Below are 18,697 nucleotides of genomic sequence, written 5' to 3' on the forward strand. Positions count from 1 at the left end.
AAAGAAGTTCTACTCATCAAGGCTATTTATATTTAATCAAAGACCCAGTAAAAACAGTAATGTTGTGAAATATTGTTACAAGTTAAACTAGCTGTTTTCTATTTGAGTATATTTTAAAATTAAAAGCCATTACTTCAGTCTCGGTGTCACGTAATTCTTCAGAAATCATTTAATACACTGATTTGCTGCTCAAGAAACGTATTATTATTAATGTTGAGTTGTGCTGCTTCGTATTTTTATTGGAAACCATGATTTTTAATTTTTTTTCTGATTACTTAATGAAAAAATAAATAATTAATTAAAAAAACGTAACATTATAAATGTCTTCACTGAGATTTTAAGCAATTTTATGCATTCTTCAAAAAATCTTACTTGCGCCAAACTTTTATGGTAGCATATATTATACCTGTGCCACAATATGAAATAAAAATGTACATAAATAATGTATTTTATTTATATAATTTAAGAATTACATTTTCAGACTACCTTTTTATACCTGCACATACAGCACAATCGTAATACTCTAAAAAGCATGTCAAATGAAGTTTTCATGACGGTAATCTAAGCTACAGCACGGTAGGATGTGTACAGGGAGTTTTTTACACGGAGATGGCAGGATTTGATTGACAGCAGCAAGTGTGAGAGGCACTCAGCCCACATGAGCGCAGGGTCAGAGACAAGGGTCAGTGTTTACACTGCAATTTACACACCATAGGAGGAGTATTACAGTGTAAGCACCACAGAGAGCCACAGAGTGCGTGAGAACCCATTCATTATCATGAGCGCTGACCGTGAGAATGAAAGCAGTGAAACTCACGACAATCCTGTCATCTGTGTATACTATTCAGCGGTCGGATTCAGACCAGATCTCAAATCGGTGCCAAAAAGGCACAGAATGTGACAACCACTTACCAATTCAAAGCCTTAAACCAATGTTAATCTAGACACGGTTGGTTTCTGGGTTTATCTGTGGCTGGCCGCTGACCGACTCTTAACAGTCGGAGCAGAGCTCGTGATAATTCCATGAATGGCTTCCTGCCAGACTTTCACTTTGGTCAAATGTGCCAAAAAGGTCACATTAGGTCTGCCTCCATAAACACATACCAAAATAGACCGCCAAACAGGCTGTTTATGTCTCTGCTATATGCTGTAGAAGTCAAAGTGTAACTGTGAATGGCTTCTGTGTGCTGGCCTAAAGCAACACCAGTGTTTTGGAGTTCGTTCAGCTTATTGTAGGCAGTCGAAGATTGTTGAGTGGCTCGATGTTCTGGCAGTGAAGGTGATTATGTTGAAATGCTGGATGAAACGTAACTCTGGCAGTGCAGTGAAACCCTGAGGGGCTGTGGCTGCTGCTGATTGGCCAGCACGGAATGCCAATATTTATAAAAAGACTTATTTTTTATGACTGGTCTACAACTACATTCTACAAAAAAATAAAATAAATGGAACAGAGCTGTCACTGGGACGATACTCTAAGATACCAAAGCTAAATGTTACATATGTGTACCTTATTTTACCCATAAATGGTACATATTAATACCTTTTTTTTTTTTTTTTGAGAGAGAGTCTATCCACTGAAACGTAAAGTATTAAATGTGCTTCAGGTGAGTATCATCAAAGAGAGAGTGCTGTAAAAATAACAAGCCCAAAATAAATAACTTTTCTCTCTGTCATTGGCTGGCCAAACAGATAGCCACACCCCCAAACTCGTGCTATTGGTCAAGTAAGTGTTGCTATTAGGGGTGTAACGGGACACACACATGACGATTCGGTACGTATCTCAGTTTAGACTTCACGGTTCTTTATGATTTTGGTACAGCAGGGGGAAAGGACTAAACTTTATTTTTATTTTAATCTTATTAAACAGTTTTTAACTGAACAAATGGCTCTTTCTTTAAACTGCTACAATTATAATCAAAATTTTCTTAGGGATAAAAATCTAGCTCAGCATATGCTCTAAACTACAGGGAGCCCTTTTTCATTACTATAAGGTTACAATTAACAACAGAGTCCAAACTTAAATTTAAATAGTATTTATTTTTTAAATATAATAATCAACACTCAACTAAAAAAATAAAATAAATTGTGCAAACATATAAATTGCACATAATGCAGTTTTTAAATTAACTTCTAAATGATAAAATTCCGAATTTGTTGTTTAAATATAATCATTTACACAGTGGCTGTCATAACTTGTTTCGTAACAGATTTATTTAAACATTCATTAAATAATAATAAAGACATCACTAACAGGTAAAGTAAAAGATAATTAATATAGTCTAATATGTCACGAAATGCTCTTCTCTAGACTTCTCTAGACTAGAACTAACGTAGACACGCCTACGAATTGCTATGTGACATTTTATTATCACGCTGTTTTATTGACGTCTTTCACGATTTAAACAGATTGCGCGATTGCACGAGATGTTCATTCATGTTTTCGTGTTAAAACTGGTAGTAAAGATAAAGGGATGTTTACGTTCACTCGTCCATACAGCGATCTGTTGCGTCACGTCACAGAGCGCCAAAACGGCATTTACTGATTGAATTTCCTGAAAAAAATGGAAATAATTTGAAAGATGAGACTTTGTTTCATATCAAAAGTAACGATATATAATACTGGAAGTTTCCAACTAAGTTCCACTCGTGCAGTGGTTAAAACAATGCTTTATTTGTTCGATACACATGCATACCGAACCGATAGACCCGGACCAAAAATTTTCGGTACAAATATGTACACCGTTACACCCCTAGTTGCTATGCTGGGCTGGTCGGGATTCGTAAACAAACAGAGCAATGTTTTGAAAACATCACAGTGTAAACAGTGGCTTCAAAGGCACATTTTGATGCTAAATCAACTTACAAATGGCTTAAAGTTGTCTCTGCTTATTAAATTGCAGTATTATTTTAGTAGCAGGATACTATTACACTTATTATTAATATTTTTAAGTATTTTTATATATTCAGTTTTCATTTTAATTTCAGTCAAAGTTTCAGTATTTTCTTTTTTTAGTGCTGTGTTTTTTTAGAACATCAACTTACATTAAAATGAAAACAAGAATTTAGCTAGCCTTCGCTAGCTTAACCAAAACAATCAAATTTCTGACTTTTATACTTTATTTCAGTTAACGTTTATTTTATTTCAAGTAAGAAAGTGTTTGTTATAGTCACATTTTATTTTTAGTTGACTGTAATAACCCTAAATTGTGATAAAGTTACGTTGCATTTGAACACTAAATAAAGATGAGAAATAACTAGATAACTGAGACTAGATAAAAACTAGACTAGAACAGATTAAAATGTTTTCTGCATGCCAACAAAATATTGGAATATTTCTATACAATATAATTGCTAATATTATTAATGTGGAAAATCAAAATAACACAAAAATTATTCTGGATAATTTTGTCACATGACATGTTAAGGAACAGTAATGTGTCTTATTTATTTATTTAACTTTTATTTGGATGCGCTAGCAGAGGCAATGATAGTGGGTTTAACAAGTTGTTTTGGATAAAATGCAATTTCAATTAATGCAATGTCCTAAAATTTGGATAAAATAGATACACGCTGAACAAAAATGGCAAGGAAATGGCAAGTAACACACTGAGATTAGTTATTAAATTCTGAAGTAGAAAAAAAAAAATCGAAACATACTCCCTTATCTTTATTTTAAAAAGTTTTATTTACAACTAAAAACAACTAGTGTTACGATATGTAACATATATGATGTATTCAGTGCTACCAGTAAAATGTAACTGAAGTTTCCACAAAGCAAAAATGTTTCAGTCGTTGTCTGCCAACATGTGTCACCAGTGACAGAGCTTCGTTTGTCTTTGATTACATCTCTTTATGTGACTGTAACAGAATGCAGTAGTGCCGCATTATGGATGTCACATTTAGCAAGAAATGAAGAGATTTGTCATGAACACATCATAAATTAGGAGAACGAAAGGCATTCTCTTTGGAGATCTAGCGATGAGAGGCACCATATCACGCTACAGATACATCTGTTTGCTTATCTAGAGAGGGTTTAAACTGCTTTACATGGGCTCTGAAACAGATTCATCTGAAATCTATAGCATGCGCTTTCTGAATTTCATAGATCTCCTAGCATTCCCCCCGTCAGGAAGCCCAGGAAACCCCAGAGATCAGGTTACGATTCTGTGGGCTGAAATTGAATTCCCAGCCTTTAAAGAAACCTGGAACACATCACACAAATCTTCATTACTTGGCCGGACGGTTTGATCTGTCGAAACCCTGAATTTCTGTGTGTCTGTGCTTCCTTTCACACGATAAGCTGAAAACTAAAAGAGTTGCAAAAGCACCACCAATGTACAGCTGCTGCAAAACAGGTGGGTTTAATAGGAGCTAACATTAGCCCATGCTTTCACCTCTCCGGTGGACTAAATCATAAATAACTTGGCTAAAAAGACCACCATAAAGAATCTTTGTGTGAGTCTTTGAATCCACAAGCTGGCAAACGCATAAAATACCGTCCTGCACAGGACATGGTTTCAATTATAGGTGGAAGACATCTGTGCAAGGTCAGAGCATCTAATCCAAAACAATGCTTCACGCCGTCCATATGTGAGCAGCCATCAGTCACACTCAGCTGTCTGTCTGAGCACGACTCACATTACTGTAGTTCACACAAACAAAGAACAAGCATGAGAGATGAAGTGAAAAACAGACTGTCAGAAGACAAACCCATGACAAGTATAATGTCAAAGAAATGCATTATAACAATGAATAAAATACATAGAAACTATAGTATAATATATCAAATAAATGATCTGTAATTGTAATAATCAATTGTATATATGTATGTATTTTTAGTCACTCTACAAGTATTCAGCAAGGGTGCAATAAATTGATCGAAAGTGACCGTTAAAAAATTAATAATGTTATATAAGTTCTGTTCATTCATCAAGGAACCTGATGAAAATTGTATCGCAGTTTCTACAGAGATATTACACAGCACAACCTTTTCAACGCTGATAGCAGCTTTGCCGTGCAGGAATTAATTATATTTGAAAATCTAATAAAATAGAAAACTGTCATTTTCAATTGCAGTAATTTTTCTAAATATCACATTAATATTAAAATATTAGTCTTGGTGAGCATATGAGACTTCTTTCAAAAACATTAAAGGGACATTTCTCCCAAAAATGAAAATTGTGTCATTAATTACCCACCCTCATGCCGTTCCGTAAAACCTTCGTTCATCTTTGGAACGCAAATTAAGATATTTTTGATGAAAGCTGAGAGCTTTCTGACTCTTCATAGACAGCAACACATCTAAAAAGTTTGATGGCCAGAAAGGACATTCATTTTTGGGTGAACTATCCCTTTAAAAAATCCTACTACACCAAACTTTTGAACAGTAGTGTACATCTTTCACAAGTAAAATTTGTGTAATTAACCAAATAATTATTATAACTATTATTATTTTTATGACTGTAAACTGTGATTGTAAGGTGTATGACATTTTCCATCCCCAAGTGATTCTCTCTTGGTAACTATTGGTTTCAGTCTCGGTCTTTTCTCACATTTCTTGGAGTCCTTGACCACAAGATGACTTTGCTGTAGTTCTTTGGCCTTGAATCCACAGGCCTGCTTTGGTTTGCTACACTAAACTTACATATGCATTAATATTTTTATTTTATTTTTTTAAGTAAGGCAAAATGATGCAAAAATAAAACGAATTTTAAAATAATACATTTAAATATATTTAAAAAAAAATTAAATAAAAAGTGATATTAATTAGTATAATTTGGTAAATAAATATTGGCTTTAAATAACGTGGAATTATTTAATTTGGCCAGTAACATTTATTTATTTTAGGAATTACAACATAATACAGCACAAGAACTACAGTTAGACTCACACTGATAACCTGTTAACTGAAGAAAACCTCAGTGGAACATTTACCATCAGTTTTTTAGCTGAAAAAAAAAAAATCTCTCTCATTTTGTCCTAACTTCAAAAATCTAAACCAAAAACCAGCGCAAAACGGGTGGTTTTATGTCGTCATGTTTCATTGTGAGACATTGCTACAACTGACAGCAATGATCAGTGCTGTTTTTTTTAGATATTTGCATTAACTGTCATTAAATATATTGTTAATGTATTTAATGTAAAAAATGAAAATAAATAGTAATGTTTACGTATTTTTTCTGACCATGATACTGTGCTTTGTACAACTCAGCACTGGCAGGTTGGGCAAAGAGTTAATTTTGGAGCCTGATCACACAGCTATATAAAGTCCCTGGACAACAAAAACTAGTGTTAGTTTTCACATGGGACATGATCTGTCTGGCCTGATGCATTCCCACCATATTACAACAGCACAACAACATAACAACTGCCTGAACTGAGTGTGATCGGCAAACTATTCATTTAGCTGCAAAAATACAGTTGCTCTGGAAAGTTTGCAAAGCTATATATTCACAACTCTTGATACAGAAACAATCCCATATTGATGCTACTGAACTAAACTCTTTACTTGTAAGCAGTGACTGAGCCGTACAATACTGCTGGCTTCCACCTGTTCTCAACGAGATCTAGCCGTGAAGATGGCTCAGTTGTGCTTTGAATAATAACCGTTATACTGTGATAATAAGCATTAAGTCATCTGTCAGTCAGTGAAATAGTGTGACCTAAATATAGCACGCTCTGTATCTCAACACTCTTGGCTTCTTTACAAACCCTGTGAGCTAAAGGCGGAAAGATCAACGCTATGAGATAAGCCAACAAACATTCACAACCTCATCAAATAGAGCTAGTTGAAATTTTTTAAAATTGTACAACTACTAAAATGTTTAAATCACATTTCTTAAAAAGTCAACATCAAATATCATGTGAATCTTAATTAAAAAATCTGTTTAATTGTTCCCAATTCTAACCTTTACCCCTGCTTGGTGAGAAGTAAATCCCGCCCCTGAGAGAGGAAATGGCTTCATGGATGTGGCAGGCAAATATGAAGCACTTCCAGTTGAAGCATCTGTGGAAAACAGGAAACGGCACTTTAGATATCCAAATATATGTTGACTACAATTGTGTAGAATACATCTAATCCGCAAACTGAGGAAACACTACAAAGTTAGACCCCATGAAATAGTTTGACTAAAGTAGTTTTGTATTGTGTTGATGTATTTCCTATTGAAACAGTTGGGGCAGGGAATGCTTAAGGGCTTGCAGTTCTTTTTAAAACAGCCAATAGCATATTAGTTTACGTTACTGCCCCACAAATCCACAAAAAGTCACTTAAATTTGCAACCAAATGATAAAAAAGTAGGTTGAATTTAATAAAAAAGTAAGAGTGTTAGCATAACTAAAGACACACAGCTGAACCCTGTTTTGCGTCTTGCTAATGCTAGTCGATGGCAGGTGGTAGTGGAGAAGGGGCATGTTTTGTCAACATACTGGACAAAACTGGTACAAAACTGAACACAAGATGAATGATCAATATTTTTTTCAAGGACTGTACATTTTATGTCTAATTTGTTAAGTTTAAGAATTGCACTAGTATATAGATGGCCTAAAATCTAACAAACGTGTTATTTCATGGGGCCTAATTAAAAGATATCAAAACAAGGAACACGTTCAATAAAAAATGACTGGTGAAAAGTTTCCGACAAACACAAAAACAGACGTCACTCAGTGTGTCAGTCTGTAGACACTCCGCTCCCCCGCCACTGTACTGACAGCCCTAAAAATAGAGTCCTCTAAAATCACATCCCAGAGCTTTCAGTCTCCTGAATTTTCAGCACTTACACTGAAGGACAAATTAGGAGATTTGACTTACCTTGACTGGCAGCCGATGTGTATGCCATAGTGTTACTCAACGCCATGTTGAGACATCCTTCAGACGACACTGGAAAGTGCACTGCTCCGAGCGTCGGGCTGTGAAGGGACAGCACTGCATTTAGATCCTAAATCCCAGTGCATCTGGTCTGACTATATCTTATGACACAGCTCGAATTCAGGTCATATCCCTCTCTATATGGAAGAAGACTCTTTATAAAATATTAACTCTGCGTTTAATACGGAGATGGGCTGTACTCATAAAATGCTTAACAAGAGTATCACAGGCGATGACCGGAACATAGCAAGGATCAAAATAGACCACATACAAACAAGCCCTTTAAAAGTATCTTGTTTCTACACCAGGTTAGCAACTATTACTGTAGCCGCCCATGTATCAGAGTTTGCTGATTGATTATTGCCATCATAAGACAAAAATACACTGCTCATCAATTGATGAATGCTGTAACATGGTAAAAATGGTATTTTTCTTTGTACTCACCTTTCGGTGTAGAGCGAACAGTTCTGCAGATGTAACTTGCCCTTCACATGCTGATCCCAGTCCTGAAAACAGCATACACACATACAAAACGCCTGTCAGATAGACTTCACTATGATCCTTCTCTATGAGAGTGAGAGATTCCCCTGGCGTAGCCACAACCTAGGCTAATTAGAAAGCTAGGAATTCACAGCAGAGAAAAGGCAAGCAATAGTTGAGAACGAATGCGTTTACGGCAAACTCTTGCAGAACAACTGCGTCCTCGCCCCCTCTAAACCTGCCTCCACTCGACACATGCCAGCTGCCACAAAAGCATTCACACCCTAGTGTAACCAATGAGCCCATTTTAGCCAAGTATCATGAAAACCCTCTTAGTTCTGCAGAAATAACTGGAGAAAAAAAAAAAAAAAAAAAAAACAGTTGCTGCAGTCGAGACCAACTGGATCTCAATTCTGTATTCTGGATGCTGGAGACATCAGGATAAACTTTTCAAAAGCATTCAAATTCAAAGCTTAGCAAAAATTTGGCACATGTAGGGAAAAAAAATGAAGAGTCTTTTGAGGTTTTTCTTACAGATATTTGATTCTGTTCACACCTAGTATTGACATCCATCTTTGTTATCTGATTGCAGAGGGTCAAAATTAAATACAAGTATGAACAGGGTCAAAAATGTTTTTGATCCCCTCTAGGGTCGTCTGATTTCAACTGGACAACTGGTTGTAACGAAATCTTAAACTGAATCTGACACAATCAACATTCAGAGTAGTTGAAAACACATTAAATTGGTAGTGCAAATGCTAATCCATCTTTGGTTTAGGTTGGTCATCAGGTTGGTGTGAATGGGCCATTTCCTTTAATCTCAACCAACAAGCCAGATCTACTCACCTTCAGGTTATAAACTTTCTTCTCACAAATGGTGCACTGATGGGGTAGGTGTGAAGGTATTGTCCCATGATAGTCATTGAACTGGTGGGGTTGCAATTGCAAGGTCGCCCCTTCCTCGCTCTGGGGAACCTGTGGCTGCTGTTGAATTCCCCCTTGCTGTCCAATGGGTGGGCCAATTCCTGGGCCACATGTCGAGTTGAACTTAGGATCTGCTGTAGGTTCCTCTGGGTTATACAGTTCTGCTCTTTGACCCACAAACCCTGGTCCGGGTGGTACCCATCCCCCAGAACCTGTTCCTGTACCTATATCCATCTTCCCCAAGTTGATCGGACCTTTCCATTGATCCTTAGAAGCTGATCCCAGATTCTGATCATTGCTTCCTCCCATGAAACCAGTTTGTTGTACTGGTGTTTCCGAGGAGTAGAAGTCTCTTTGAAAATTGCTGTGGACATTATTTCTTGGTTGTGTAGAGGCTCCACCATACTGTCCTCCATCACATGCTTTACTAGTCACCACTGAAGCCCCTCCCAGATAACCAAACTGCAAGCGACGGTCTGTGTCTGTCGAATACGTTCCAGTCTTTTTCCCGAAATCATTGTGCTGACTAGCTTTCTGGTTGGACATCCCACTGTAGTTGGTGGGCCTGATTCCAGTGGGATTTGGGGCAAAGCCACCACCAACCAGTTGTCCCAGTGCAGCATTTGGTGGTGGGAAGGCTATGGGTGGAGGTGGAAATGCCCCACTGTGGGCCTGGGCCATGCTGGAACCCCGAAGATGGTTGAAGAGAGGTTGGGACATGGCCACATTGGAAAGAACCTGATTTAGGACAGTGGCTGCGGCAGCGGTATTGGTGGTCTGGGCGAGTTTGAGGCGGTGTAGGGTGAGCTGGGCCTGAAGCTGAGCCAGCTGAAGACTGGCAGGACTCAGCAGCAGGTTCTGACCCACTCCACCATGAGCACTAGCCAGAGGAGCAGACTTATTGTCAAGCTTTTCGCCTGAGGTACTGTGGAGAGAAACATAACAGTTCATCAATTAAATGACCATAATCCATGGCAAATGTACACAGTAAAAACTAATGACTATCCAAACATTCAGCCAGCAAACATACAATGTTCTTCTAATGTTAGAGTATGGTTACTCTGATTCTGATTAACAAATTTAGATTATGCTGAAGTAATTGGTTATTATTTCCATAAAAATCCTTCCTGGCTATCCAAAAATAACCCCAAAGATCTGTTCTAGAAACTTTTTAAAAACCAAAAATTAATGTTCCCAGAACATTACAGGAACCAAAAACAGTTACATGGGTCACTATTTTAGTGAGAGCTTTTAAAAATGAAAGGTGTTATTTTGCAAAACCTCAAGGTTTTGTCCAATTCAGAAACATTCTTCCGGGCCAGACATGAGTACAGAAACTCTGGACTCCCTGTCCCTGTTTGACTGGACTGATTAATGCGCTCACATGCTTGCTAAATTTAGCAAGCACTACTATCAATCAAAATATCTGTGCAAGCCTGATACCACTCTAGCTGAGCACACACCCTCTAAGCCAAGAGCTGACATAAGTGGCAAACCCAAGGGAAAGCTATAACAGTGGTGAAAGAGGGAACAACAACGTTTCTCAAAGGTACAGGCCATGATAAGGGGATTTTTTAGTTGAGGTTTTTAATGAAGAAGATTCCAGGTGTTTTGGCGTTTCAAACACAGACCAAGGTTATGCATGAGCAGTCAAAAAAAAACAAAAAAACAGCTGGAACAAGGGGAGGCCCTCAGATCCTTTCAGATCTGAATTTGTGCAACTGAATCTTTTGGTGGGATTAGCACCTCTCCAGAGTAGTGCTGGATTTAAGAGTATGACATGGACTTACAGGAGCCTTTCCAGATCGTAAAGTTCACACATCAATACCGGCTCTAAATAAGTTATCCCTTCTTTCTTTAGACCAGAAGATAATAAGATGTCTGTTTTTCAGCTCATTACACAAGTGTTCATATTTATAAACACATTTTATTAACAATTTGCATGGAGAAGACTTACACAGTTCTTACACAGACTTACGAATTCCTACGCAGTGTTCAATGACTTGAGCGGTAATTTACCTTTCCACTTCCTGTTAAAAGTAGGATAGGAAATTTTGGAGAGGCTAGCAATAGCAAGCTGGCTTTGAAAGCATAAGCTCCCACCCTCCCTGCAAATCACTCTCCAAAGTCATGCCTCCTCCAAAACACAAACGCGCAGAGGCAGAGCATAGGCTAACCAGAAACCAGAAACACGATGAGAGATGGCGTTGGTGGAGAACTAAATGCAATGCTGTCAGATTACCTCATGTCTCATTCACTGGTGAGAAAACATTACAACACAAAGCACATAATATTACAATAATAATGCCGGTAACACTTTAGAATACTGTTCCATCATTAATGAATAACTGAGTAATGCAATATTAGCACTCTAGTAACTACTAGTAACTAACAAGCAACTCTGATTAATGAATTAGTAAGTAATAGTGCTTAGTCTAATGTGGTAGTTGACTATTAGCTAATCAGTAACTTATTTTTTCCATACCTCCCCAAGAACTAATACTACTATTAACAGGTTGATAATTAATATGAATAATACATAATGTATAATTCATTCTAAAGTAAAGGTCATGGTAACCCACTAGTAATGACCCAAGTATTACCAAATTCTTCAGAAGGAATTAATAATTATTTGGATCAGTATTCTAAAGTGAAGATCATGATAACTCCCTAGTAATGACTGAAATCATTGTTTTTGAGGTTTTTGTAAAGTATTGAATAGTAATTATTCAGGTGTTACTACATCCTTCTAAAGTAATTAGTCATTATTTGGATCAGTATTCTAAAGTGAAGATCGTGATAATTATCTAGTAATGACTGAAGTCACTGTAAACTTGAGGTTTTGTAAGGTTGTGGTTAGTAATTCATTTAGCTAGATTTGGTAACACTTAAATCATTACTAGTGGGTTACCGTTATCTTCTCTTTAGAATACTGATCCAAATAATTAGTAGTTTCTTCAGAAGGATGCAGTAACACTTGTGTCATTATTATCCAAAACCTTACATATATCTCAAAAGCTCACAATGACGTCAGTCAATATTAGGAAGTTATGATGATTTTCACTTTAGAATACTGATCCAAGTAATTAGTAGTTCATTTAGAAGGATTTGGTAATACTTGAGTCATTACTAGTGGGTTACCATGATCTTCATTTTAGAATTAATTATTCATTATGCATAATTCACATTAATTATAAACCTGTATACAGTAGTTCTTAGGATTTCTCAGGATATCTGAAAAAAAAAAAGTAGTTATTGGTTAGCAAATAGTGAACTACCAGTTTCAACTTAGCGCTATTACTTAATAAATCGTTAATCAGAGTTTCTTGTTAGTTAATAGTAGTTACTACAATGTTAATAGTGCATTAGTCATTTGTTCCTGTGTAGTTATTCATTAACGATGGAACAGTATTCTGAAGTGTTACCATAATGCTTCCATTTTCGCTTGGTCTGCAATATAGTGTAATGTAACGCACTGATGACGTATCATGTCTGCGTGAACAGGGTGCACAGAGGTATGCAAATACATACATTGACAGGCAGGTAGGACAACCTATCATAGCCCTCGGACCGAGGTACATTATTGGACGAACATTTTATGGGCCTACGCCTTCCACAGGTGACATAAATACATTTAGACCACCTAACTTAGTGATTACTATCGGAATGTGGAAAAACTTTCAACCAGCATAACGAAAAAATGTTCTTGAACCAAATCACCTACACTGCCTTTAAGTTATATACTGACGGTTTTGTTCCATATGTTGTTTGCAGTGTACTTCAGACTCAGAATACATGCTCCTTTTGATTTTGAGTCTTATCTAGGATGGCGGAATATACTTTGAAGTGTTTCACAGGGCACTACTGGAAACTGGAACATACCCCTTGGTGAATGTGTAAGAACAAACCAAAATATCTATACCCAAAGCACATGGCTACATCAGTATTTCAAGCATTAGTCTAATGAATATAGAGTTGCAACGAGAGATTGGCAAGCAGGCCACCTCTGTTTCAAGCACTCCTGATATTTATGCAGGGATACAGTGACTCTCATCTGTCAATGACATTGCACAGCAAGAGCCAAGCAAGGCTAACCAACTTCTAGAGTTCATACACTGTTAGCGCTAATGTAATAGACAAAAAAAAAAAAAAAAAAAAATGTAGGGTGTCACTTGATTTTATCCTTGAGGAATTGATTGGATTGTGAAAAGTAGACTATCACTGGTTGGGAGGAGAGAAAAAAAAAATCAGGCGCAAAAGAAGCTAGTTATACATTTTGATGGAAGTTTAAAATGATAAAAATAGTTTTGGGAGCATGCGCAATATGACCAAGAATGTGTTTTTTAAAAAACAAAATGTTTACATTTAACTTGGAATATTTAAAGTTGACTTTAATGTTTCTCAGACCACAAATAAAGATTTATATAATTATATTAGTTTCATTGTTGCTAGCATGCTAACACCTAGTCTCAGCCTCAGATGTCATGCCCGCTGAACACCTGATGCATAGATATGTATATACATATCTATGGTCTGATGCATATGGCACACAAAATTGGAAACACTTCAGGAGTTTCAAAGTCGTCATTGGATTGATTAAATTATACAGGATTTCCGAGAGACGTTTGTGTCGCATTCTTTAATGTTCTGCCTGGAAACAAACATGCCGTAATGCTAAACTTTCTTATGGAAGAAGAAAGCCGTCGTGTTTACAACTGTGACAATGAGCACTTATCAGGATCAACTACAAACTGAATTCCAGAAATGTTGGGACGTTTTTTAAATTTGAATAAAATGAGAACTAAAAGACTTTCAAATCACATGAGCCAATATTTTATTCACAATAGAACAGAGAACATAAATGTTTAAATGGAGAAATTTTACACTTTTATCCACTAAATGAGCTCATTTCAAATTTTATGCCTGCTACAGGTCTAAAAAAAGTTGACACGGGGCAACAAAGGGCTGAAAAAGCAAAATATTTTGAACAGATTCAGCTGGGAGAACATCTAGCAACTAATTAACCTTTTAACTTTCACCCCTAAAAATAGCTAATGAAAAAAATATTAACTTAAAATTCTTTTTAGTAGAATAATTAGTAGAATAAATAAATGTAAAAAAAATTTTTTTTTAAATGTTTTATATAAAACTCTACCGTACGGTTCAGCTGTCAGTCCATTGTAAATCTCGATTTAAATTCAGAGAACTATTCCATGAGTTATTTTCCAATAATAAACATTCCTTTAACTTTATTAGTATCTTGGATACCTTTCATAACCTTCAGGGTCCACAAAGGTAAAAAATTATATTTAGGCATCTGTATAATATATATAGCTGTATGGCAATATATATGCTATATGATGTCCTTTACAGATATATCAACCCTGTGGTCATGCATGATTTTGGATACACACGTGGTCAGAATTGTTGGTACCCTTGGTAAATATGATCAAGGGCGGCTGTGAAAATAAATGTGCATTGTTAATCCTTTTTATCTTTTATTTAAAAAAATTAATAAATAGAAATTCTTATGAGTAAAATATATCTGAAATATATTCCCATTCATATTCACAATTTTGAGCACACCAGTGTGATTATGAACATGAAATTATCCAGCCATGGCTTCCTGTTTCATAGAAATATAAATAGTAGGGAAAACAAAACAAAAGCCAATTTCAAAACTAATCACCCATCACGGTAACACTTTACAATAAGGTTTCATTTGTTAACATTAGTTCATGTATTAACTAACATGAACAAGCAATGAACAATGCATTTATTACATTATTTATTAATCTTTGTTCATCTTAGTTAATGAAAATACAGTTGTTCATAGTTTGTTCATGTTAGTTCAGATTGCATTAACTAATGTTAACAAACACAACTTGTGATTTTAATAATGCATTATTAAATGCTAAAATTGACATGACCTAAGATTAATAAATGCTGTAGAAGTATTGTTCATTCTTAGTTCATGTTTACTAATGTTGTTAACTAATGAACCTTATTGTAAAGTGTTACCCCATCACAATGAGAAAAAACAAATAATATATTTCTGATCTGCAGCAAAAGATAATTGAGCTTCACAAATTAGTGAAGCGGCTTTAAGAAAAGAGCTAGAGCAGTGAAAATTCCCATTTCCACCATCAGGGCAATAATTAAGAATTTCCAATCAACAGAAAATGTTATGAATCTGCCTGGAAGAGGATGTGTGTCTATATCGTCCTAATGCACGGTGAGAAGGAGAGTTTGAGTGGCTAAAGACTCTCCAAGGATCACAGCTGGAGAATTGCAGAAAAAGGTTGAGTTTCGGGGTCAGAAAGCCTTTTAAAAAAAATATCAAACAGCACCTACATCACCACATGCTGTTTGGGACGGCTTCAAGAAAAAAAAAAAATGCTTTCACCAAAAAACAATCTCCAGCATATTCAGTTATCAGACACGACTTGAAATTCAAATGGGACTGGCTTCTATGGTCAGATGAAACTAAAAAATGAGCTTTTTAGCAGCAATCACTCAAGATGGGTTTGGTGAACACAGGGATAAAAAGTACCCCATGTGTACAATGAAATATACTGCTGTATTTTTAATTTTGTGGGCCTATATTTCTGCTGGAGGTCCTGGACATCTTGTTTAGACACTGATTCTATCAAATACCAACAGATAAAAAATCTAAAAGTGACTTACTCTGTTAGAAATCTTATAATGGGCCATGTTTGGATCTTCCAACCGGACAATAATCCAAACACAAACCTTAAAAAGAACACAAAAATGGGTCACTGAGCACAAAACCAAGCTTCTGCTGGCTATTCCAGTCCTCTGACCTGAACCCTGTAGAAAATGAGTGGGTGAACTGAAGAGAAGAAGCATCAACATGGAGCTGGGAATCTCAAGGGTCTGGAGTGATTCTGGATGAAGGAATGGTCTCTGATCTCTTGTCAGGTGTTCTCTAACCTCATCAGGCATTATAGGAGAAAATAAGAGATGTTAAACTGGCGAAGTTTCAAAAAGTATTGAATAAAAGGGTACCGTTAATTGTGTCCAATGTTTATTAGAGAAAAACATTTATTTCATAATATTTCCCCCATTCTTATTCTCCAATGAAAGGTTATATTTTTGTGCATTTTTTAAAATAATAGATCAAAAGATTAACAATGCAGATTTATTTCCACAGCCTTCTTTGATCATATTTACCAAGGGTACCAACAATTCTGACCACGTGTGTAATTGTGGTAAATAAACATTTGTACATTTCTCATATATTTTTCTATATTTCTGTTCTTTACCCTCCACCCCATTCACAACAACATTGTGGTTTCATCCCTACTTCCCTGATTGCTTGTTTGACCCTATTATCTGATGACTGACCAGAACCGTTCTCCCTTCTGTGTGACTGACTGAAGTTTGTAAACTGCTGCTGTAAAAATTTCTCAGTTTAAACATTTGTTATGTTATCTATGTTCTATTGTGAATAAAATATTGGCTCATGTGATTTGAAATTCTTTTAGTTTTCATTTTATTCAAATTTAAAAAACATCCCAACATTTCCGGAATTCGGGTTGTAAATGCTGGATAGAATTGTGGCATAGAATCTTTAAAATGTGTCCAAGAGTTTTGCACACCGGTCTGTTATTGTGGCGCTATTTCCACACCCCTAAACAGTCTGAACAGTTCTGCTGTCAGTCTGAAGGTCTGGCTATGCGAGACTAGGTTTCACCTAGCTAAGGGTTTTTGATGCTTCAAAACCCTTACAAAAATTAGCCATGGTTTTATTATAGTAAAATTGTAGTAACTATGTTTTTTTGCCGTATTGACTACCATTTGTATAACCACAGTTTTACTACAAATATCATAGTTAAACTATGGTTAGTGTAGCAAAACCATGGATAATTTGTGGTTACCATGGTTTAACATGATTTTCAAAAATTTGTAGTAAAACCATGGTTAATTTCCATAAGGCAAGACACTTAATATCTTTGTAGACATTAAGAAATGCACATAATGCTGCATTAGTTTTTATTATTATTTCTCATAGACAGAGATATTGGTTTTAATAATGGATTGCTGTTAGCATGTAGCCTAGGGCTCTTATGCCTTGAAAGGCACTTTATTCTATTCTTTAAACTAAATTATTATATAATTAGCCTATCAGACCCCAAATAGCATGTAGCATGTAGCCAAAGGCTTCTTATGTTTTGAGAAGTACTTTATGTCTTTGTGGAAATTATAAGATGTACGTACAGTTTTATTTTATTGTTATAAGCAGTAGCAGCAGTATAAGGACAGTAAACTGGTACTTAAATATGGGTGTATATTACCACGTTACTAGACATGTACAACCTGGCATGTGAAACGGTATCCGAAAATGTAATGGAAATCTTGGGCTAAGACACAACATACATGAATTAGATTTTATGGTGCAACTGGCCTTTGAGACCCAACAGCTGGTCAGCTGTAGCATACCACAATTAAGAATGCAGAAATGGAGCCAACGATGGATTTATAAAGTCTAGCTTTATGGTTGGCATGCTATAAAATGAACTTAAACATTGTGAGTGCATGTTAACGTAAGGACTGACTCTCTTAGATTGGGTTTCAAAAATATTGTAACGTTAGAAGCATGTAAGTAGTAGTATACCCTAAAGCGCATTTACCAGATTTATTTAAGATTATTTGAATAGATTCGTTCGACAGATTCGTTTTTCTTCCATTAAACCTTATTTACGCTTTGTATGTTGTAATGTTACTTTTTTTTGCATTTTGTTGGAAATGTATCAAAATAATTATCATTGTAAAAATCAAAACTCTGCATAAACAAACATTTTCGACAGCAATTTCATTTACATGGTTGTGTCATTAAAGAGGACTGTTGGACATTACAGCAGCATCGTCCTATCTTCATGACTCAAAAGCCCAAAATACACCAGTGACACACAACACACCACGTTTAGCTACTGCCGCAAACCAATACGGCTCACACAGCTGCCCGCTTGCTTCTGCACTCGAGTCGCCTCATATAAGCAGAGGATCCAGGTGCCAAATGCCCTTCACCAATTAATACAAGCCCGTCTTAGGACAGGAAATGTGCGGAGCATAATTATACGCTATTGTGCATGTACAATGTCTTTGCACCAATCAGTGCCGTGGGAAGGAACAATCTGTGTGACTCTTAGTCTATCTCTAGATAATCCTAGGATAAATTGGCAAGAGTACAGAGGTCACGCCCCGCCGACCTCATGATGCGACAAACTGTGTCCCGAAAGCAACTGTTTTATAGTTTATAAGAGCTGAACTTTTATGATGCAGAATTTGTTATATGTTAACAAAAGACACAGTGGCCAAAATGTTGTTTGAACATTAAAAAATAAAATGGAAATTATGGAAATATATATACACACACACACACACTAATGCTCAAGATTTTTT

The 18,697-nt window shown here is 36.1% G+C and overlaps 1 protein-coding gene across 5 annotated transcripts in view; it reads right to left on the minus strand.

Annotated features, from left to right (window-relative positions):
- Positions 1–18,697, minus strand: part of rbm20 (RNA binding motif protein 20) — a 71,394-nt gene that overhangs the window by 15,645 nt on the left and 37,052 nt on the right. For 4 of the 5 annotated variants that reach the window (XM_058760561.1, XM_058760564.1, XM_058760563.1 and 1 more), the window contains exons 2-5: positions 9,194–10,196; positions 8,312–8,373; positions 7,811–7,908; positions 6,909–7,006 (exon numbers count right to left, since the gene is read on the minus strand). In XM_058760561.1, coding sequence (XP_058616544.1) covers positions 6,909–7,006; positions 7,811–7,908; positions 8,312–8,373; positions 9,194–10,196 — 1,261 coding nt within the window. The remainder of the gene's footprint in view (positions 1–6,908; positions 7,007–7,810; positions 7,909–8,311; positions 8,374–9,193; positions 10,197–18,697) is intronic. The other variant, XM_058760562.1, reaches the window with a different exon arrangement.

This window comes from Onychostoma macrolepis, chromosome 22 (assembly GCF_012432095.1).
Source record: "Onychostoma macrolepis isolate SWU-2019 chromosome 22, ASM1243209v1, whole genome shotgun sequence".
In the NCBI taxonomy this organism is placed as follows: Eukaryota; Metazoa; Chordata; class Actinopteri; order Cypriniformes; family Cyprinidae; genus Onychostoma; species Onychostoma macrolepis.